Source organism: Lampetra planeri, chromosome 20 (assembly GCF_965212315.1).
Source record: "Lampetra planeri chromosome 20, kcLamPlan1.2.h2, whole genome shotgun sequence".
Classification (NCBI taxonomy): Eukaryota; Metazoa; Chordata; class Hyperoartia; order Petromyzontiformes; family Petromyzontidae; genus Lampetra; species Lampetra planeri.
Genome location: NC_136126.1, coordinates 10,852,642 through 10,876,135, shown reverse-complemented (window position 1 = coordinate 10,876,135; position 23,494 = coordinate 10,852,642). Strand labels below are relative to the sequence as shown.

Sequence of the window (23,494 nt, the reverse complement as noted above, 5' to 3'; positions counted from 1 at the left end):
GATTTTTTATGCTAATGATTGGCGTTTCGACATCGGAGTAGCGCTGATTTCGGATTGATTGGTACCCCATTCGCGGAGTTTAAGTACATCCCTGGAAAAAATAGTGTCCCAGAAATAAAATATTTAATTGCCTCGGCCATTTTTTATTATTTGGTACCCCCCCCGGGGTACCGCCATAAGGATCATTTGACCACGAGTTGAATTCCCTGATGCGAAATGAAAAAAAAAGTTTAAAGATATCCTGATCTCTGCAGATTGGTGAAAGGGATGCCTAGGAAAGATTCGGATATCATTTGCCGCTGATGTGAGTCATGGCATTGGGTTCACGGTGCAGAACAGTAACCATTGTCCCACTTCTTATCTATAATCTAATATTTAACTTTACATCAGCTTTTTTCTTATCAGTTATGCCAAGATTGTGATTGCCGGCAGTGCCCAAATCAAAGTAGTTTGGAAGCCAATTGACAGAAACACACCCAAGAGGGCATCCACCATGGAGATGGAGTGATGAGATCAGCTGGTGTGCAGGAGCTATATGGAATGTTACATCACAAAATCATGGAAAATGGCAAGAGCTTGTGGAGGCCTTTGTCCAGCAGTCGCGAGGTCATGGATGATGAGTAGCAGCTGCATTTGCGGGTGTGCATATAGCAAAAATCACATTCTTATGACCAATATCCTTCCTAATCACGGGCTGTTTGGATAAGGTTGGGAAAAGGCCACAAAGCCCCCATTGGGCTTGAGAATCCCAAGTCCATGCGTTGCTAGGCATTAGTCAATTATTAACATCTGGTTAATATTTATTTTTAAGCCATGAAGTAGCCCAGTTGATTGAGCAGCAGGGGGCTCCCATTAGTGGATGAGTTCAAATTCTGGCATTAACCCATGCACATGGAGCCGGATCCTGCTGGTTCCTAATCCTTGCCCATCAAGACCAATTCTTGCCCCCATGAACCACGTGGCCATATTGTCCCATGCCACTCCAGAGATTGTTGCCTTGGGATCTTAGACCGGAAGGGAACTATCCCTGGGCAAGAATTAAGGAGAGGCAATTTCTGGAAATTGCTGGAAATTATCTTCATTTGGTAGGAATCGGTCTCCCCCTATGATCATCATCACTTAATTTTTTCTCCATTAATAAGAGCATTTCGTAGAGTTCATACCCAATTGTGGTTCCAAGAAAGTGCTGAATGTTCTACATTAGAGTGGCAAGGACCAGTTTATGTTGATTATGGTTTAAAAAAAATATTTAAAGTGAAAACAAATTCAATTTGTGTTGATATTTATTTAAGATTTTGCTAATTATTTTCACGTACATTTTTATCCATTCTTCCTTGCAAATGAGACGTGGCTCGGTGGCCTCTCAACTGGTTTTAGATAAAGGACATCTGTCCATATGGTGGTGGTAGTTTTATGATAAGGGCATTCAACAACACATTTATTGTCGGTTTGATTAGGGGGCTTGTGTTTGGCTGCCTTGCTAGTGTTGAGTATCACGCATGTCTCCTAAATCCTAATAAATTTGATTTAAATTCTATTTGCATTATTTTTCCCAGCACAACTTCCGAGATGGGTGAGTGGCACATAGCGGGATAGGCAGCTCGGACAGACAACCAACGCGGACGCGTAGGACCATAGCGTTATGTGGTTCGTGCGTCCAGCACAAATAATTTTGAAAGTCTAGTTTCATGAAACCAATATTTCCCCAACCATTTGCTTGAATTTGGGATGGAGGAATCTACAAGACTGGGTTTTCAGCCCACTTTTATTACATTGAGCTTTTTTTTTTGCAATGTCACCAGAAGACGTATGGGATTCATTAATAATGTTCCAGGGTTTAATGAAATCTGCTTCCCCCGTGGCAGCTTGCGGTTCGTGTAAATAAGACGTCTCAATGGATTTGCCCAGCCTTGAGTAGTGTCATCCTAAGCAGTCCACATTCACTACCGTCCTGGCAGCCCAAGTTTCAGCTACCTCGTCACGCACAACGCTTGTCTGACCAGATCCTTGACGAACGTGGTCTAGGTCTCCGCAAGGTCATCTCGAGCTGAAATGAGGGTGCATTCGTCAACAGCACGAGTTGACGTCAGGCAATGTGCAGACACTGGCCCCACCTCTTTTCTCTCCCAATACCTTGCCGCCGTCTCTGCAAGGCACAAGTCAGGATTTTAATGGGAATGGCTCGGCACTTGCCTGGATGGGTACAGAGCTTGATCAACACCGAAGAATGTTCGACACCATCCAGGACAGAGCAGCCCACTTGATAGACACCTCGCTAAACCGTGTGAATGTCCACCCCCTCTATCACCTGCTTCTTCTGAAAAGGAAGCTAATAGCTCAGTGGGCTTTACCTCCGATCTTGTTTTGTATTGTTTGTTGTAACGTTCTGACCTGCCCCTACTGGACACATGTGCAAAAGAGCTTTATAGCTCATCAGATTCCTCTAGTATATATAAATATTCAGATTTAAATTCTGATGTACAATCTATAGGATCCGTCTTGATTTGATCTATAGGATGCCCTGCAGCAACTCTCCTAGGCAACTCCAGCAGCACCTACCCCCAAACCTGCAATTTCCACCTTTGAGAACAACAAGGGCAGCAGCTGCCAAGTGGTGATGATGATGCCAATGATGCCACCGCCTCCTTGTTCCACTCCAAGCCATGCACGGTCCGGAATTTGGGCATTTATCGCCGCTCCATCATTTTTGGGTCAGAATCTGAGATGTCCCTGGCAGATACGGCGTTGTGTGGTGGGAGCCACCCTCATCCCAAGGGCTGCAGCAGTCCAAGAAGGCCCACCACCACTGCCACCACCTTCTCAGCGCAACTCGGGATGGACGACAAATGCTGGATTACAGTACCAGCGACGCCCATATCCCGAATAATAAAAATATCAGAACCCGAATATTTATTTATACTGGAGGAATCCGATGAGGTATAAAGCTCTTTTCTTCCACAAATTTCCAGTCGGGGTGGGTAAGAACGTTACGACAACAAACAATACAAAAACACGATAAGAGTGCAAAGGACAAGAAAGGTAAACAAATTGCCCAAACACATAAATACAGCTAAACCATCTCCATCCCACCAGGCAAAGCTAAGAGGTATTCACTTATTTTTCAGAAGCGACCTCACCACAAATGATAGCTCAACAAAGTGGGCCATTATTTGGACATTGCTAGCACCAAAATCTAAACAATCTCAACGCATGTTTCGTTCCATGCGAATCGTAATAGGTGCTTGCCAACGCTTTCGCAAAGAACCTCAAATTGTGAGATGGGATCTTTGAATTTAGTTTTCCTGAATGTTTCCATCTACGTATTATTTTTATGAAGTTGTGATGAATGGAGTGTGTAGATGCACCTTTACAAGGGCAGTTGTCTGCAAGTGACCGAAGATATCGCGCTGTGTGTGCGCGCGCACATACACCCTTGTATGTTTTGGTATTGCGGTGACGTGAATTAGCCGACCACACTGTCAGCTAAGCGGCCCGTCTTCGATTCCTGACCATGCATGACGGCTTCAAATGGTATCCGCACCTGGTCTGTGCCTCGCTTGGTGTTGACTCGGCCTCAGATGATATCGTGAAGTGAGAAACGGCAGCTATCAAGATACACAAGTTGCCAACCATCTGTGGAGGCACTGTAGCCGAGGGGTAGAGTACAGGGCGGCTTGGTTTCAACATGCAAATGATATGGGTTCGAATCTACGGCTCGCATTACATGCTCCAGTGTGTCTCCCCTCAGTGACACTTTTAAACGTGATAGGTTTTATTTCGCAGTAATCACTGTGTGTTACGATCACACTCTCTTCTCTTGTTTATAATGAAATCAATTAACTACTGGCCCCCCTGACCACTACCGCCGATACTTCCGGGCATCACCGCAGCCTTAGCGCTTGCGAACTGCACTTGCCCCCTGTTGTCTGTCGAGGCTAAGGGTCGATTGTCTACGTGTGTGTATGTATGTTGAAGTTCTGTGTGTGTGCGTGTGCAGAAGATGTCGGTGGGAGCAGTGGTGGTGGCAGGTGTCGCCCTAATGTTTGCTCTGCTCATCTCCTCCATTCACCGCATCGATGAGGGCCACGTGGCAGTCTACTACAGGTAACAACAACACATTTACATTTATGGAAGAGTCATCGAGGGTGTGTATAGCCCATTGATTAATTATATAAACGGTACAGCTCGTGGGGTCACCGAGGGCGTACCCCATTGATTAATTATATAAATGGTACAGCTCGTACCGCATTGGCCGGCTATCGCAAGCCATGTGCGAGCTGATTGGGGGGAGCGCGAGACCTTCGCAACCGTGCAATTTGATGGGTAGAAACCCAGGCAATTTATATCGGTCATACTGGGTCGGTTTGAGACTTGTTTGGGAAATTGAAGCGGGGTTGATTAGGGGGGGAGGGGGTCTGTTTGGAACTCTCAAAGGGCGGTAAACGAGCCAAAAGGAGTGGGCTTGCGGAGAACTCGGGGACACGGCCTTGGTTCTGCTTCCTGAGAGTGTCGTCGTGTGGCTGGCGAAAATAAAGAGCCCCCTACCTCAGTTGTACCTCGTTCGTGGTGGACTCCTTTACATTTGCATATCTTGTAAATGCATCTCAAGATGCTTTGCAAGTGACGAAAACGAGTGTTTAGGGTAGGAGGGAGGGGAGGCAGCAAGGCAGGGAACACATAGGAGAAAGGAGAGAGAGAACAACACTGCAGTACAGCCCATGACCAAGTAACTGAGGTTCAGCACCAGCAATATGGACTGCGAGGCAACACCAAGAAGTAGCGGGGCATCCCCGTGGGGCGGAAACCCTTCGCCAAACGAGTCCCAAGGGGCGCCATCGTCTCTGACCTTTTAGCATTGCACCCCCAACACTGATTGGGTGGCACTCTTCTAATGAGCATGCAACTGGTAATCTGTTCTTGCCCGTGGCCACAGCCCTTTGTACATACAGTCGTGTAATCGTATGGAAAGGTTTGCCTCCCCGGAAAGTCTTACAAACTGGCTTAGTATGTCGAGAACTCGGCTGGTGGTTACGGGGTCGTGATTTTTATTCTAAGTTGAGCTTCACTCGGCAGTTCATGATTCTCATCATCATTGCCATTGTTAACTCATAGGTTTTGGCAGACAATGTTACGATTCATAAGTTTTGAGTTTGGCCACATAATGGTAAGATCCTCCGCCGCACGACATAGCTAAACAAATTAAATTGTCACTGTACAAATGTTAGTGCGCCAAATATTACACTGGTCAACACACTTTTTATGGCATAAGGTATTCCAACGGTTTTAAGGTAATTTTGGGGTGCTGATTCCAAATCTGGCATCAGTTTTTGTCTTATCACATCAGGTTTTTGAGATATCAAATATTGCATTTTCAATAAAAACTGCAGAAGAAAAATATTAAATAAATGTGGATATATACATAAAATTATATTATAAACACACTATCCTAAAAATACAGCACCATATTTTAACACTAAAGCAGTCGCTGACTCGCAACAACTTGCAATCATAAGTGACAGAGTTAATTTCGGGTAAAATCAATGAAAATGGGGTATGCCGATAACATAAAAATGAGATGTGATCGAGCAAATCTGAGATCAGATTTGGAATCGGCACCCTGAAATTAGTCTAAAACAGCTGCAAAAGTCCAGGCGAGAAAAAAATGTTTTTTTTTTGTTGACCAGTGAATTATTGTTTCAGCTCACCGGTAATTAAAGAGCAACCTTGACGGATAAAATTTACTGATTAGTTACCGATATACTGTGTTGCGTGATTGCTAGTGACCAGGTGGATTGAGTGTGCAGTGGCTTTATTTGCACACGCACGAAAGAGACTTGGTAATTTAAGAAAATGCGGGCTGTGCGTTTTCTGCGAGGAATGGAGTTGAGAAAAACAATTAGAGATCAAGACAATGTGTGGCTTTGGCTTGCATGACTTGGTAGAGCAGCACCATCTTGTGGTGTTGGTGAGAATGACCTGAATAAGCCCCTCGCTGTCAACTCACCAATGTAATTGCTCTGTTACTTATGTGGGGGATATGGAACGGATACAGTCCAGGAACTTCACTGCATCTACTATGGACCACACAGTAAGCCACTGTGTCGTCTGCGCTCCTTCTATGGAGGATTAGCAAAACTACACAAACTCTCTCCTGAAGCCCTCTCGTGGCCAGCAGACATCAACATTGGTATTTAGCGCTTAGACATATTGCTGCCATACACAAGAACAGAACTGCGTCTATACCAAAGAAAGAACGAATTGGAGAAATTATTCATCGCGTACCACGTGTTTGTTTTGTCAGAGGTTGTCAAACCAGTTGATAAAATACAGTGTGTAGTTTAATTTCATTTACTTAAACTAAGTACCTTTAACAAGAGTGCCCTTATATTATACATCATATTATATTCTATATTTCCATCACATTACTTTTTTATTTAAAGCAGTTGTCCAATATATTTGTTAAAATTTACGTAATTTGTACAGTTGTACAAATTCCATTCTTTTTACAGTCCAGTTTTTTTATGTTTTTATTTCGTACTTCCTCTGCCCTATAACCTCTTGCCTATTTTGTTATTGAACTCTTCCAAGGTCTCCTTCCAAAACAGATGTGATGTCTCAATGTACTCTCATCTGGTTTTAATAAAAGCTACCTCCTCACCTACCCACACCCGTATCTATCTTTCTACCTGCCTACTTAACTAGGGTTGCTGCAATATAATTTTTCACGATATAATACGATACAAATACAATTTCACGAAATACTCAGTGTGCTGTTATCCTACCTATATGGGTCATCCATACCTGCTGGGCTGGAATGATTCTCTGGCTTGAGGCTGTTTGATTTTGATCAAATAGAAGACTCAGACATGTTGCAATATGCATTGTACCCAAAGCATTAGAATGTATTAATACTGCAGAACCATCAATGTTTTCCTCTGCCACCCACCACAACGCTCTGATTTTTGATTATATGGTAATATAGCCAGTTTTAAAAAATAATTTTTGCTCATTTCTTATAGTCCTGTATTTAATAATCAAGCTTCACGGAGCATTAAGAGTCTCTTAGCAAGGGTTCTGCATTAAGCAGTAGGGTTGCCGCCAATGGCGACGTTCCGACAAACCGTACAATCTGTAAGAGAACCACAATAAATTTCGTTTTAAAGCTTTCGTGACAGCAGGGTTTCATTTTCTTGGTTCTTTCGATAAAGTCACGTAGAAGGGAAATAATAAAATTAAAACAATAAAATTCTCACGACGTTTCGATTGCAACACAAGCAATCATCATCAGGTGTGAAAACCACAGCAAGACATTTTTTTTTTAAGTAGCAGTTTAAAAAAATGATGATTGCTTGTGTTGCAATTGAAACGTCGTGAGAATTTTTATAGTTGAAATTTTATTATTTTATTATTTACTTTCTACGTGACTTTACCGAAAGAACCAAGAATAAGAACCACAATAATTTTATCTTCAGTTTAGCTAAATATTTGTATCAAGATTTTCAGCGCTTATTTTATTTCTATATACATATTTGATGTTCTGACTATGAAATAACAAAGTCAATCATTAAGGTTTTAACTATATTATATACTACATTAGTGCTTTGTAAAAGGCTTTTCAGAGTAATGACATGGCAGTTATATAACGGCATCCTTTTCGTAGTTAGTTTAATTAATACATATTAGTGTTACTGATGGTGTGCGTTGCAAGTGTGATAGATTGTGAAGGTATCACAATTATAAAACGTCGTGAATCGCAGTTGAATACCTTTAGAGTAATTGTTATTTCTACTGGAAGTACGACAAAGCAGAAAAACTAAACTATAAAAATGTGAAATACAAAGTACTGGGGAACTGATTGCGATGGTCATCCTATCGTGAAACTGAATAACATACCATCTTGAAAACCTATATTGTGGCAACTAAAATTTTTGACCAATTATTTAAACAGTTTTTTCTTTGTTCGTGTGGAAGGAAACCGGAATACCCAGAGAAAACCCACATATAAGAGGGTAACGCCCAGAGCTCTGCGCATGTGTATTCAAGAATCTTATCACTGGACTACCAGCATGTGCCACGCCACCCGTAGTGGTTGCTCACCAATTTGTTGACCTTCCCCCACACCTCCAATTAGTACGGTTGGCTACGTACGGTGCAAAATAAGTTCACCATACATGCATTATGAGAGCATATTCCCCCAGTGTGTGTACAGCGAACAGCGGGTACTTAACTTTGGTTCATTGCTGGGGTTGTGTCAGAGTTGCGCTCATGGCCGTGTGGGTGCGCGTGTGCTGTGGTTGTTTCCCAGGGGTGGGGCACTGCTCAAGGCAACGAGTGGACCGGGCTACCACATCATGCTTCCCTTCATCACGTCTAACCGCGTCGTGCAGGTGTTACAACTTACCCAACCCCACCCTCCCACCTCCCCACCTTGTCACTGAGAGCACCTTGAGGTTTTTTAACTGTAATTATTGTTAATATACCACATCATGGAATCACCGCTGTGAGCCCCATATATACACACAAATCTATAAATAAAACACCTTGTTAAAAAGGCAGTGGCTCCCTCCTTAAATGAGCGTTGGGGCAACACTCATCTGGTGACAGCCAGTGATGGATGTTCCACATGTTCATGGCGGGGGCCAGCTTATCCATAGCACAACCGATGTTGACGTCACTAAATTCTTATCAACCCCAAGTAAACTTGAGTAAACCCCCGGCCGGGATTTGACCGTGTAACTTTAAATTGAGCACTCTAACCACATAATCAATTTGTGTATGATTTTTACTTAATGCAAAAGGTTAAATTGAAATAGCAGCAGGTTGGTTTTACTTTCACTGTTATGTTAGGCAAAATTCAAGTGACGGTTGAGAAACCTATTTTTATGTACAAAGTCATGGAAGCTTCAACTTGATAATGTGTTTTAACTGATCTGTTTATGTATTGTACAGACCACCCTCCAAACGGATGAAGTCAAGAACGTGCCTTGCGGAACAAGGCGAGTGATAATTATTTATTGTATTGGAGAGTTCTATTTGAAATTGTACATTTTGGGCGGCCAGGCATGGGGTGTGGGTGCTCTCCTATCTGACCTCCCTCTCTTGCATTGTGCCAGCCGAAATGGGAAATGTACGGAATTTTCTACGACTCTTCCTGGTTAATGGAGACATCTTTGTTGCATGTATCTGTGTACATGCGTGCGTGCTTTGCTAATTAATAGCACTAGAGACTTAATGGATGATCTTCACCTATGTGTGTGTGTTTATTGTGCTTTAAATGAATGTTTTTGACCAAATCGCCCACAATCCACCCAATTTTGCGAGATCTTGGAAGCCACGCAAGGTTGAGTTTGGATTGTTCTGTACTTTTATGCTTTCCAACTTTACCAACCTGTGTGGACCAGCGTGTTAAAGTATGGTCAGATATAACCCTCATTGTGTGGAGTCCCTCATCCAGCAGCGGAATGACATGTACACTAAGGATGCACTGATTCACCACCCCTACACAATTTGTTGAAATTAATTGTGAGGATTCGGTGGGGGGGGTCACCATTTGACTCTTGAATATTTGGCTTTCTGTATGTATGTTGAACTTCTTTCGCACCGTACGTAGCCAACCATGCTAATAGGATGTGCATGTAGAAGCTGCAGAGGCATCACGGTTTCCATGAACAGATCGCGCACAACTTATGCGGATCTGAAATATCCAATTATTACGTGCAAGATTCATTGCTTGTTAATACATCCATACTGTGTATAGAGAGGGGCGACAAGAGTGGATAGTGTTAGTGAGCTGCATTTCTAACATTGAAAATAAGTGGCCCGGTACGTGGCGTGAAAATCACCACGTTAAAGAATAGCAGCCAGACACGGTGCTGGCCACATCGTTTTTGGTCATCGTTGCCACACCAGCAACGACTCCCCAAACGTAGGCAACTTCTCCCCAAACGTAGGCAACTTCTCCCCAAACGTAGCCACGGACCCCCCAAACCTTGGCAACGGCTCCCAAACGTTGGGAACAGCTCCCTAACGTAGGCAACGACTCCCAAAATCCAGTTTAAATCTGGTACGGCATTTTTTTGTACTTTTATGAAGTGTTCCCCAACAGCTCTCTCGCCAATAGATTATCCAGGCTGGAAGGGGAACCTTTGTAGCTGTGTGTGTGTGTCAGTGTGTGCATGTTGTGGGGAGCAGTAGTGTAGCGGTTAGCGCTACGCTGCGCTACCAACCCGGCGTCCTGGGTTCGATTTCCGCTCACGACCAACACCAGTGACGATTATCTGAACCGGTTCTGGGCCTTCCCTAGGTCGATTCAGCCCCAAATGAGTATCTGATGCAGTGTATAAATAGCACCACTGGAGAGACAAAGGCAGTCGTGGGTGGTGCTGGCCACCCTACCCCCTCGTGTACCGTTCCGGTCTTCATAGGTGCTTGCTAACAGCACTTGCCCCAATAGTCTGTTCAATGCTATAGAGGGATCTTTGCTTGTGCCTATCATTGCTAAATAATTTAGAATTGTTCACTTAACTGCAGTCTAACCAGGCTGCTGTGAGCGTTTTATTTTGCCTTTTTGTGTTACAGTGGAGGAGTGATGATCTACTTCGACCGGATAGAAGTGGTCAACATCCTGGCAGCAGATGCAGGTGGTGTGTGTGTGTTTGTGCACATGTTCTTGTGTGTGCGTGTGTGCTTTTGTCTGTGTTTATACACATGTTTATGTACGTATGTTAAACTTCTTTCGCACCATACGTAGCCAACTGTGCTAATCGGAGGTGCGGGGAAGGACAACAAACTAAACAAAAAAATCAGTTGTAAAGGAATGAGTTTTCAATCTAGATGATTTAAAAGTACATAGCTCCCAGTGGCTTCCTAATATCGGAAGGAAGAGCGTTCCAGACGGCCTCGGAAGCGCATCTGAAAGCATGCGATGCGGTGACCGTCTTTGTTCAATGGTTAGCCAAAATCCACTGCGAATATGGCCAGAGTTCGCATGATGGTTTATGCTCCTTGAGGAGATCAGCAAGGTATTGTGGTTCATTTGTGGCCAGCACTTTGTGTATATTGAGTGCAACCTTAACACGTTCCTTCCGAGTGGGCAGGTAGGAACTTGGTTGGACAGCGCATTCGTGCATGACACACAAATTGCACGACAAACAGACAAATAATCCCTGGTGGGCAGTGTGGAACCTGTTGTTCCTACCTGTATAATATATTTGGTCGGCAACTGTAAGCCAATGCAGCTCGGCGATTGTGTATATTGTTATTTGAGTAGTAGGTCACCTTTGAAGGCTACATTTCCATGTTAATATATATCTCGTTGTTAATCCACTGTTGGGTGAGAACTTTTCCATACTGTGCTAATCGTGGGTAGTTATTTGAGCATATGTCGGCTCACTGGTTAGTGCTGGTTGGTGATGGGGGAGCATGGAGGTATAGTACAACTATGTATTTTTCTGCACTGCCCTCTGCTGCCCATAACGTAATCCTGCAGGTACCCTTTCAAGCAATACAGCAAAGGTCAACCCTGCTAAGCTTTCGACAAGATCAGACGACAGCATACGCTATAGAGAATTGCCAGCTACCGGACAGGCAGCTTTGTGGCACAGCGCTCGACTCAGATGGTTGCAAGTTCAAATCCCAGTCAAGGCTCAAGTCAACTCACAATCTCTTCAGGCTCAATAGAAATTTATTATTTTAGTGGGAAGTCAACAGTAATTTTCTTTGGATGCACTCGGTACCCACCATAGCAGTGAGGGATTTTACCACTGGCTCAGGACCGCTGCGAGAGATGAGCACCATCCTAAGCGTACTTAAGCAACGAGAGGAACGTTTACTTGAGAATTTTTTTTTTTACCCTCGATGTAGTTATGCACTCTACAGCGGACGAGCGTTATTTGAGCTTCCACACAGAGGTACTCATTTTAACTGCCTTGGAGGTATGATGGTCTAATGTTGTTGGATTATGAGTCGAGTGCTCCAACTCCAGCACCGCTCTGTTAGGTTAAATATAGCAGTGGATTGAGAATGCCTGGTGATACTGGGGGGAGCTGCAGAGACAGGTTTGAGGTGGTAGCTTTGGCGTGAAGTCGGGGGGGAGTCTGGACGAACGTCACTCAGCATGTGCGTGTTTGTGTGCATGTCGTGTTGTTTACGTGTGCGCGCGGCACGCAGTGTACGACATTGTGAAGAACTACACCGCTGACTACGACAAGACGCTCATCTTCAACAAGGTGCACCACGAGCTCAACCAGTTCTGCAGTGTCCACTCCCTGCAGGAGGTCTACATCGAGCTGTTTGGTGAGTGCACGCGGGAACTCCCAGCCGGTGTGCATGCACCGGTGTGCATGCACCGGTGTACACGCACGTACACACGAAGATCGAACCTCCGCCGTTTATCCGTACAGAATCCTGGGCTTGCCGCCGTTGGCGAGCATCTCTTTAAGGCCAGCGCGGTGCACACTTAGGGGGTGGTGACCAATTCCAACACTATATCTGGTGGCTTTTGACTCCCCATTGCTGATGTTCTAACACCAGGCGTGGTTCAAATATCGCTCGCCACGATACCTGTGGCCAGGAATGAAACTAAGGTAGCTGGGTTCGTAGTGCAGTGTTTGACGATAATGCTCCAGTGTACACACATAGGTGCCCAAACAATATAAAGACTAATGACCCCCTTATAGCTTTAACAGACTATTTGGGCCAAGTGCTGTTGGCGAGCACCTATGAAGGTCAGCACGGCCAGCACCAATTCCGGCTACCTTTGTCGTTTCCCTAGTGCCAATGTTTACACACCGTCCCAAGTATTCATTTGAGGTTGAGTCGACCTCGGGAAGGCCAAATATTGGTTCGGATAATCGTCACTGGTGTTGGCCGTGAGCGGGAATTGAACTCGGCAGCCCGGGTTCATCGCGCAGCGTGCTAACCGCTGTACCACCGCTCCACAAACGATACACGCACAAACATACTCGCACGCTCGTGTGTCTGCTCTTCATCTCGGCGAGTGCAGATCAAATTGATGAGAACCTCAAGATCGCCCTTCAGCAAGACCTCACCTCCATGGCTCCAGGCCTCTTCATACAGGTGCCAATTGGGACCGCTTCCTTTAGACTCCGTAGGCTGTAAGGGATGGATGTTCATCTTAGTGCACCCTCAGCCACAATCATGTACATGTTATGAGGGCTTACTTGTACTGACAATGGTGAAACGTTTTTGATGGTTTTCTTTTTTAAGTTGAAGCATTGCTCAAATGAGTGAGAGGCAGCACTTGGCTCCATTGGTGACCATAAATAAGTGACATAAATTGCACATTTTTTTATGGCAGAGACCATTTTTTGGTAGGACAATTGCTTTTGATCTCTTTGTAAAATGCTCCTTATTTTGTAAGTCCTGGAGGGATGATGGGCTGAGCCTACCCTGAACCAGGATTTGAACTTGCAACTCTCCAGTTACGAGTCATGTGTTCTAATGATTTACCACTGTGGATTTCCAAATTAATACAGTAAAATATTGGATTGCGAGCATAATTCGTTCCGGAAACGTGTTTGTAATCCAAAGCACTCGTTTATCAGTTGTGAGCACGTGACGCTCGGCAGACAAAGCCTATACGCGTACTACTCGTATTTCAAGACCTCGCTCGTTTATCAAATTAATATTTATTTAAAAAAATTGCTCGTCTTGCAAAACACTCGCAGACCAAGTTACTCGCAATCCAAGTTTTTACTGTACGCTTCACTTTATCTACTGGCTCTCGAAAGCAGCTGAACTTGTGCAATATTTTGTGGCTTTCAAGGCATTGTGATGAATATTTCCGATGATACCATGCTCTCTGTTACCGCCGATTAGCACGTTTGGCTACGTCCGGTGTGAAAATAAGTTCGTCTTGCATACGTGCCTTGTTTGATGTCATGTGCGTACAAGGAGTGCCCTCATTCTGGGAGCGTTTTTCAAAGCTGTCCACTGCGAAAGGAATGTGATGGTACCCACGCTTTATGCTACCTCGAATCAATGCATTGCAAGCATTGTGATAACAATGGCGATGGTGATTTAAAATTATGTTGTCAGTGGTTGCGATGATGGTGCTCTTAATGTCAGCGTTGATGATGATGACGACATTGAGGGTGTTTTGCACGCAGGCTGTTCGCGTCACGAAACCAAAGATCCCGGAAGCCATTCGAAGAAACTATGAGCTCATGTGAGTGAGCCCTCTCCCCTGTGTAACCCTTTGGAGGGGGGCATTTGTCTGTGTGTGTGTGTATTTTATCGCGACCATTTACTTGAATTGTTTCCATTTGTTACTGATAGTTTTTTTTTATATCATTATGTTTGTATTCCAGATGAAAATTATCCTCGTTGAATGTGTAATGGAAACATAAACTAAAACTTGACGGCAGGGATTCATATTCTTGGTTCTTTCGGTAAAGTCACGTAGAAGGGAAATAATAAAATAATAAAAATAAAACTACAATTCTCACGACGTTTCGATTGCAACACAAGCAATCATCATCAGGAACACCAGACACACCTGATGATGATTGCTTGTGTGGCAATCGAAACGTCGTGAGAATTGTATTGTTTTATATTTATTATTTCCCTTCTACATGACTTTACCGAAAGAACCAAGAATATAAAACTTGACAGTGACGATTCTTTTGAGGTCTCCTCGTATATGTGCACAGGTCGATGTATTCTGAATCTTTGCATCAAGAGTTTCTAGTTGGATTTGAGACTACATTTCGGTTGTATAGTGCTTCATAAAAACTGAATATATTGAAGGTGATGTTGCCGAGTCGAGTGCCAGCCAATTTTATAAAGAATACATAAATAATGGAATTCCTTAGTTTAGAGCAATGGTTCTTAAAAATTACTGCAGCTTTGCATCGGTTTGATGAAACAATGTAGTTGTACTTACGTGCCCGTGATTTACTTTCTCATAAAATCTGACATGTCTTGCACCTCCAGACAGGGCATCTCGTATCTGCAGGGTATGCTTGCACCCCAGGTTAAGAACCACTGGTTTAGAGAGACAAGTATTTTTACATTAAGAGCCACAGTTTTGGTGGAATATTGAATGAGACTGTGACCGTTGAATGAACTTTTATTGGTTGTTCGGGGTGGGGGCGGGTGAAATGATTAAAACGATGATGACGTTAGCGATTCTGCTAAGCGCATAGTGGAACGGATATGACGGAGTAGAGCGTGGGTGCCTGGAAGCCGCCCATTTTAAATCGCTTGACTGGGCGAATGGTTCCCACGTCTCTGTTCCCATGGCAGGGAGGGCGAGAAAACAAAGCTGATGATCGCGGCACAGCGACAAAAGGTGGTGGAGAAGGAGGCGGAGACGGAACGCAAGAAAGCCATCATCGGTAGGGTACGGGCCATGGCCCCGTGTCTCCCACTTACACTGTGCATCAGTGTTGGGTGCCACATTGGCAAGATGTTAACTCCCCTCGCCCGGTATGCGGGAGGTTGTGGGTTCGTTCCGAAACCTGATGCTTGTATATTTGGAGTTTGCATGTTCTACCCGTGGTCGCTTGGATTTTTTTCCGGGTCCTCCGGGTTTTCCCCTCCACATTTATAAACATGTGTTTAGAGTATTTGGCTACAATACATTTCCACGTGATAAGCCACTTCGTTGAGCTATCATTTGCGCCCAGGTCGCTTCTGAAAAAGAGCCGTATAGCTCAGTGGGCCTTAACCTGGTAAAATAAAAAAAATGTAATACAATTCTGCAACTTAATTGTGATTGCACTGGGATTAGTCTGACATAATCTGCCTGAGCCGACTTGCGCTACAGGGAACTTATTACTTAACGTTGATTTACGTTTGTGCAATAAGTGTGATTTCTCATGTGACGCCAGTTGTCTTTGCTCTAATTTCTATTTTTTTTTATTGCTGGAATCTTAATTTATTTGTTGTTGCTTTTGGTGACCCAGCTCACTTGCAATTGAGATCCATCTTGTTCTCTTGAGTTCCATTCTGGTTGAACAAAATAAACTTGAAATCTGATCAACAGCGATGGGTGAGGGGGCCCATAGTGGGCAGGTACCTCCACACGGGTGGAGGTGAATTCTCACGATTCGGAGTCTTAACTATTCCATGATCAGTTATTTTTGGTCTTTTTTTACCATCTTGTTGGTATGTTCATTCTGTCTCATTTTTTTACACTTGTGTGTAATGCAATCTATTTGCTTGTCATAGTTTGCATACATCTTAGTCACTTGCCACAGGCATGACTGAGTGTATTATCATGAGGATAAGAATGTTATTTAATCTAAATCGATGTATCGTTGCGTTGTACATGTCTAGCCCATACTGCCGGTGTTGGCACATCGGGCCACATCACTCCTTTTGTGGCCTTACTCACTGCACTTGCGCAACCAGTCTTTATGACTAAATGGGGAACCTTAATTTTTTTTCTACGTATAAATGTGTCCGGTTGAATTTATTTCTGTAAAGTTGTGTGTATTTATTTGTACACGCTTTAATGTGGGGAGCAGTAGTGGAGTGGTTGGCGCACTGCGCTACGAACCTGATGATCCGGGTTTGACTCTTGGCCAGGTATAACAGCAGTGTAAAGTGGCACCTGAACCTCACCGAGGCCTCCTTTTTAGGTCTTCTCCGTCCTAATTGAGCACTGAGTGCTGATGTTGGCACACTGTACCAGGACGAAAAGAGAGGTGGCTAAGGCATAGTTCTGACCACACCACAACCCTCTCGCGTGCTTTGCTGTACAAATAAATACGTGGCCTTAACAAGCACTCGCTCGCGGGATTTGCCCCAACAGACCGTGGAGATGAATGCGGGAAATCTGTGCTTTTCCATGTATATTCATGCATCTGTCTTTGCGCTCTACGCGTGTCCAGAGGCTGAGAAGGTGGCCCAGGTGTCCAAGATCCAGTTTGAGCAGAAGGTGCAGGAGAAGGAGACTGAGAAGAAGATGTCTGAGCTGGAGGGTACGTTGTGCTCCCACAGTTGCACACACATTGACGCGTACAGAGCTGCACCAGGCTAGCGGCGCTTCGGCACCGGTTACAATATACCATCCATAATAAACGTTTTGGGGTTAGATCGCGTTATTTATAAATGTGTCGTAACCCTCCACCACCCGACACGGCCAATCAGCAAAAAAGTTTCACGTTGACAAAAGACAAATAGTTCACTACTTTAGCCCACCGGTGTGTTGAAGAGTGAATCCACAACATTTAGAGTTTTTGAGTACGACGTTTCGCTGGTAATTACATCCAGCATCATCGGGCAATTCGCCGGAAGTAGTGAACTATTTGTCTTTTGTCAACGTGACACTTTTTTGCTGATTGGCCTTGTCGGGTGGTGGAGGGTTACGATACATTTATAAATAACGCGATCTAACCCAAAAAACGTTATTATGAATAATATTGGTCGCGAAAGCCTACGTGTTAAACTGAATATACCATCCGTCATATCGTCACCAATGAGCACCACCTTGGATATAACTTGTGACAGTTCGTGCATCGGCCCAAAATGAACTTGAGGCGATAAGACCATTGTGCGCGAGTCTTCAATCTCGTCCTATGTTATTAAATTAATTTGGAACCTGTTATCTGTGACACTATCCACAATACTTCGGATATTCGCATGAAATCGTCTCTGAAATCATCCCAGTAAACTTAAAAATTGTGAGGGAGGTATTTTCAGAGCACTTTCTGAGCATTGAATTTTTTTGTTTTGCAATGTTCATTTAGCCTAGCGGGGAGTTTAGCCAAGCGGAGGGTTTAGCCCAGCGGAGGGTTTAGCCCAGCGGAGGGTTTAGCCCAGTGGAGGGTTTAGCCCAGCGGAGGGTTTAGCCCAGCGGAGGGTTTAGCCCAGCGGAGGGTTTAGCCAAGCGGAGGGTTTAGCCAAGCGGAGGGTTTAGATGGACCCTATGGTGTTGCTCCTCTCCTGTTTACAACTCTGAGCCTCGTGGTTGAAATGACACATTCCTATGGCAGTAGGATGGGCCTGTCCAGAGGACAACCACAGTTGACTTCCCACAATGTGGCACTTTATTGACCACTGTGGGATGATGGGCTGAGTAAACACCCCAAACCATGATCATATATTTACATTTTTGCCTTTTAATTTGCTAGATTGTACATGGACATTCACATTTACCATCATAATCGGGAGCTAATGGCCGATCCTTTGCTGTAAAACACGTTGGTTGATTTACTACAAAATCCTAACGCCTTGAATGGATAGAAGTGACAAGCATTGCAGAAGGAAGCGTTGGGCCGCATGTTTCATCGAACTCTTGTGGTGTGTGCGTGTGCGTGTCGCTCAGACACGGCATTCCTTGCTCGGCAGACAACAAAGGCCGACGCAGAGTACTACACGTCGCTGAAGACTGCAGAGGCTAACAAGGTGAAGTGTGTGCTTGGAGTAGAGGATCCAGTGGTTTACACGCTACAGTATGGACACATATTCTTAGGTTTTTTTGGTAAAGTCACGTAGGTAAAAAATAAAATAAAAACACATTCCTGCGGAGGGAGCTGGTAGGAACGTTGGGTTGCTCGGTCAATGGCCAGGGTCAACGGCGGCGTGGTGTATTCCGCAAATATGGCCGACTGAGGGCGGGCACAAGCCGGCGTGTGTAGGTTTTATAAGGGCACCACGGGGTGACCAGCCCTACACCACCCAGCCCCACTCTCCCCACCCAGACCCTCCCCACCCTGCCCCTCCCCACCCTCCCCTCTCCACCCAGCCCCACCCCTCCCATTTTTGGATGCACGACGGACAGGCACAATAATCCCCTGTGGGCTGGTGTAACCAGGAGGTTCCTACCAGTATGAATGACAATAACTAAATTAAAATCACAACGTTTCGGAAGCAACACAAGCCTCCGTCTTAAGGTGGAACACGCCACAGCAAAATCACCTGAAGACGGAGGCTTGTGTTGCTTCCGAAACGTTGTGATTTAATTTAGTTGCTTTCATTTATTTTATTTTTTACCTACGTGACTTTACCGAAACAACCAAAGAGTATGAATCCTTGCAGTCACGAAAGCTTCAAATCTAGAAGTTATTAGTGTATTTGTCAGTCACGTGGCTACCTCAATGCGCACAGGGCTTTTGAACCCAGTTTACTCGGCAAATTTTTGCCCTGGTGAGAGTAACCGGTGTTTCGTGGTTAAGTCACCGATGTTGTAATCTCTCTGCACAAGCTCCGTATTTTGACAAGCGCTCCCATGTGCAAACTCTAGTCTCTTATTCCCATTCATGGCGTTCTCAATTGCCTTGCTTTAAAAAAAAAAATCCCAATCGTATTTCTGTTATGTGGTCAATACTGTCACCTACTTGCACAATCCGCTGTTGGATAAAGGGCCATCACATTCTGTGCATCATCGGCTGGGTGGCTGCCATGATTTTCTCGCTTGACTCACAATTGGAATGTCGTGATTTAAAACCCCAGGGTGGGGTTTACTCGCTTTATCATCGCTTCTGATGTTGATCAAATGAGTACTGCATTGTTGAACGTCAACAGTAGTCATCGTGCGGAATGACTGGCCTCCCACCTTGACAATGTGGAATTTTCAGGGAGATCGTTTTTGCTATTTTTTTGCTGGGTAACAAATAACAGGAGGACCAGTGGCACGATGATTAGTGCATTTCCCTATGAACCCAGTAACCTGAGTTCAAAGCCTGGCCATGGATAACAGTAGTGGTGAATGGTGTCTGAACTGGTTCCAGGGCCTTGCCCTCTCATTGCCGACCTGCACTGATTAGTGTGGTGAATTCAGGATGGTTAAACAACTCCCTTGACTGTGACACGATCGTTATTAAACCATGGAGAAGGTAAGTGACAAAGGGCTGTGATAACAGTGTAATATTGAGTACAGTCGGGCCCCTGGGAATCGTGGCTTCGCATGATACTCGCGTTTATAATTAGTTTAATTCCCAGTTAAGGATTAAAACATTCCATCAGTCCGTGGGTGTCAATAAAAGGAGTACTACTTTCTGAGAAGTCAACATCTACCGTCCTACAGACAGAAAGGTGGAATTTCCACCACTTGTTTAGGGCTCCCCATTTCAGAGGAGTGCTGCTCCTGTTGCTTATTTCAGTAGAGAGACGCTTTCTTTATACCTTCGACTTTCTACAGGAGTATCACTTTGTGGAATATGTTCGTTCGTTCATTTCTCAATCCGCTTGTCCTGGTGAGGGTCGCAGTGGCAGCATGTTGAGTAGGACGGTCCAGACTTCCCTTTCCCTGGCGATGGACTCTAGCGTTGAGGGAGGCATTTTCAGAGCACTTTCTGAGCATTGAAAAAACTTTGTTTTGCAACGTTCATTAGACAAGCGGAGGGTTTAGACTATACAGTACCAAACACAGACTCTAGCTCTTCCTGCAGAATCCCCAGGTGTTCCCAGGCCAGCCCAGTGACATAGTCCCGCCAGCGTGTCCAGGGCTGGCCCCGGGGTTTTCACGAAATATGTTGTCAACAGTAATTGCCTTGTGGAGAAATAGGCCCCACCTGATGACTTTCACATTCCCACCACTAGCTTAGGGCCACCAAAATAAATGAGCCCTGGCCTATTCTCGTTTTTTTGGCAAAACGCTTTGACGTTCATCTTTCTGCGTTTAAAGTGGAACTGACTAAACATCCCAATTCGGGGGGGGGGGGGGGTTGGGGGCCTTTTCAGTGAGGCTTTCATGGATAAATAAAGTGAATTGGTGGTAATGCTTTTATGGTCACTGATTTGTCACTGTTGTGCGAGCGTAGGTGAAGCTGACGCCCCAGTTTCTGGAGGTCATGCGGTACCAGGCCATCTCCGCAAACGCCAAGGTCTACTTTGGCCGCGACATCCCCAGCATGTTTCTGGACGGCATGATGCTGGGCGGCCACAGTGGACAACCACCCACCGGCGGGGGGGGGCAACGGGATGCCTCGACTGCCGAGGGCTCTCCTGGCGACTCCCAGGCGTCGCAGCAGCAGCAGCACTAACGGCGGAATGAATGACATCCGCTACAAGCGACAGCTTACACGGAAAGATTATCCTAGAATCGGCGAGGATTGACATATCGTAAGATTATTCCTACGCTGAACGATGTGTGCAAGAGTTGACGTGTCAAAGAAATGACTTTCACATTGAATGACTTCTACGCGGAGAGACATCTACACCGAGTGATTTTAACAATGACTGGTGTGGGAATGACTTGCTGGTTGAATTCTTCATTGATTGGTATCTTGGCTGGATTTCTTTAAAGACAAAATAAAAAAAAATACAAGAGTTGACTGCTAGAAGAAATTACATCAACTAGGAATGACCTCTATAGTGCATGATTTTTTTGCAGTGACATCTCGCCTGAATGAGTTGACACGTATACCGATTAATGTCTGTATGAATTTACATCAATAAGGACTGACATTTTTAATAAGTGATTTCTATAACAAACAAAAAATGACATCTAGATTGGATGACATCTAGGGACAACCTACAGACACACCTGGAGTTTCACGACGTGAGGACTGCGCGACATTGAGACTAACACGACGTGGGGGAACTTTGCTAAATGACACCTGGCACACACAGGTGTGGTGGTGTCGGCACCACCACACCCTGTCTCAAACTAATAAACGGCCGCCTCGGCAAAGGGTGGGCGACAACGTGGTGGGGTGCTGTCGCCAAAACTCGGAAATAACCGTGGGCGCAGAGGTAATGGGAACGGCACAGAACATTCGTGTGCACGTGTTCTGCAGGAAAAAATATCTTGAATGGTAACTCTGAATCGGTTACCTTTTTTTTTGCTTCACCAGAATCGTGTACAGCGTTAGGATTCTACATCGATCCTTCTCCCCATGCTAACCTGCTCAAGGAGAAACTGGAAGATAACAAAAATGTACCAGTAATTTCGTAACACGATTTGATTTCCCGCAGTGTATATGCAATTTTAGTCTTTGTGCACTAATGCTGCAATACATTATTTTCGTCAATGAAGCTGCGCCTTGTGATGTTTCTCAATTCATGCCCAACGCCTTGATTTTGGAACCGCTGTAATCAACTCTCAATCAAAACTGTTGTTTTGAAAGGCGCCTTTCTTAAACCAATGCGTGATGTATAATTTATGATTCTCCGAAAAAAACTTGGGAAATCCATACCTGTCAACCCATATGGTTTCTACCCCCCCCCCCCTCATCACCCCCCCCCCCCCCCCCCCGTATTCTTATACAGGGAAATTGAGTTTTCAGGTCCATACGGCGTACAGCCGTTTCAATACGGGCACAAACACATTTTTTCGTCTTGTGTTTCTCCCTTGTGGTCGGACTTTGTTTGATGAACGTTGAGATTTATAAGTGGCACGGGGTGACCAATAAGGTCTGAATTGGGCTGTAAAAATGTAGGCACTGGTAAGGGGTTGACAGGTATGGAAACCACGCAATTAAAATAATCGGGGTAATCTGAACCATAACTTAGATGCTGTGTTAGCTTTCATCCATGATGCCGGGCTGAACAGGTAACGTGTATTAGTTTTTTAAGCTTGGGATGTTTAGAAAGTCCCTTATTTGACGAGGTCGAGAATTCCACTTGGTTGGGGCCATATAAGCAAAAGAACGGGCCCGGAATGTGTGTTCACACACCTCGAGGATGTATAGCCATTGTGACACCCACCTGAAGATCAGTTAACTACTTGTAGGAGGCCATACACAAGTAGGATTCTAATAAGCTGCATGAAATTTCAGTGTTCTCCCCTCGTATGCATTGGGGTTTTTTCCCCATACACTAGTTTCTGCCCACACACAAAAACAGAACTCAAAGGAACCCGCGAAACATCCCAAGCACGTCCTTTCTGAGTATTGTCATCTATTGACATGTTCCTGGGTAAAGAAAGGTAACATTGTTTTTCGTAGAGTGTTCTTGCTGTGAGCAAAGCACTAGAGTAGCAAATATAATGTTACGAGTTTCAATTCCTGTGCGGGATCAACTCGGCCATCCTTCCAGGGCCAATGAATACCATCTGTGGGAAGTTACACGTGATCATCCCATGAAGAGACTTCCACCATGAGAATGTGGAATTTCCTCCGCTGGCTAAGGGCCACCACGAATGGAGACGATTACTGCCCCAGTGGGGAGTCGGGTTTGATTGCCTTGACCTGTGGAGTCTATACACTGGACAGCAGCCGTAATTTACATCGTACTCGCAAGCTCCGTTCAGCAGTGAGCAGCCAATGCCGCCAATGAAAGGAAAGTCCTCATGCACTTTGCGGATTACGACACCCAGTGGCGAATCCGTGTAAGCCATTGTGCCCCCAACCACTGGATACACGTGGACCCATCCCCCCCCCCCCCCTGTGATCGCCAAACCCTCCAATAGCCCGGTTATTCTGCGTAACACCATGGCGCTAAGGAAAGACGTGCGAGTGAATATCTCAAATTGGTTGAGCTTTTTTAAAATTATGATTAATATAACTGTTGTAACAATTGAGCGTGTGGGGTGGGTCCTGCAGTGTGTAATATCGCGTGTGTGGCCCCAGGGTCCCCCTTG

General features: G+C 44.8%; 1 protein-coding gene across 2 annotated transcripts in view; it reads left to right on the top strand.

The window, feature by feature from the left end:
- LOC144724434 (erlin-2-B-like) overlaps positions 1 to 21,948 on the top strand; it is a 37,264-nt gene extending 15,316 nt beyond the window's left edge. The window contains exons 2-12 of one of the 2 annotated variants that reach the window (XM_078603555.1): positions 3,998 to 4,104; positions 8,306 to 8,387; positions 8,950 to 8,996; positions 10,579 to 10,640; positions 12,169 to 12,294; positions 13,004 to 13,077; positions 14,130 to 14,188; positions 15,268 to 15,359; positions 16,860 to 16,949; positions 18,296 to 18,375; positions 20,733 to 21,948. In XM_078603555.1, coding sequence (XP_078459681.1) covers positions 4,001 to 4,104; positions 8,306 to 8,387; positions 8,950 to 8,996; positions 10,579 to 10,640; positions 12,169 to 12,294; positions 13,004 to 13,077; positions 14,130 to 14,188; positions 15,268 to 15,359; positions 16,860 to 16,949; positions 18,296 to 18,375; positions 20,733 to 20,954 — 1,038 coding nt within the window. In that variant the 5' untranslated portion in view covers positions 3,998 to 4,000 and the 3' untranslated portion in view covers positions 20,955 to 21,948. Of the gene's footprint in view, positions 1 to 3,997; positions 4,105 to 8,305; positions 8,388 to 8,949; positions 8,997 to 10,578; positions 10,644 to 12,168; positions 12,295 to 13,003; positions 13,078 to 14,129; positions 14,189 to 15,267; positions 15,360 to 16,859; positions 16,950 to 18,295; positions 18,376 to 20,732 lie in introns of both variants that reach the window. The other variant, XM_078603554.1, reaches the window with a different exon arrangement.
- Positions 21,949 to 23,494: the final 1,546 nt, after the last annotated feature.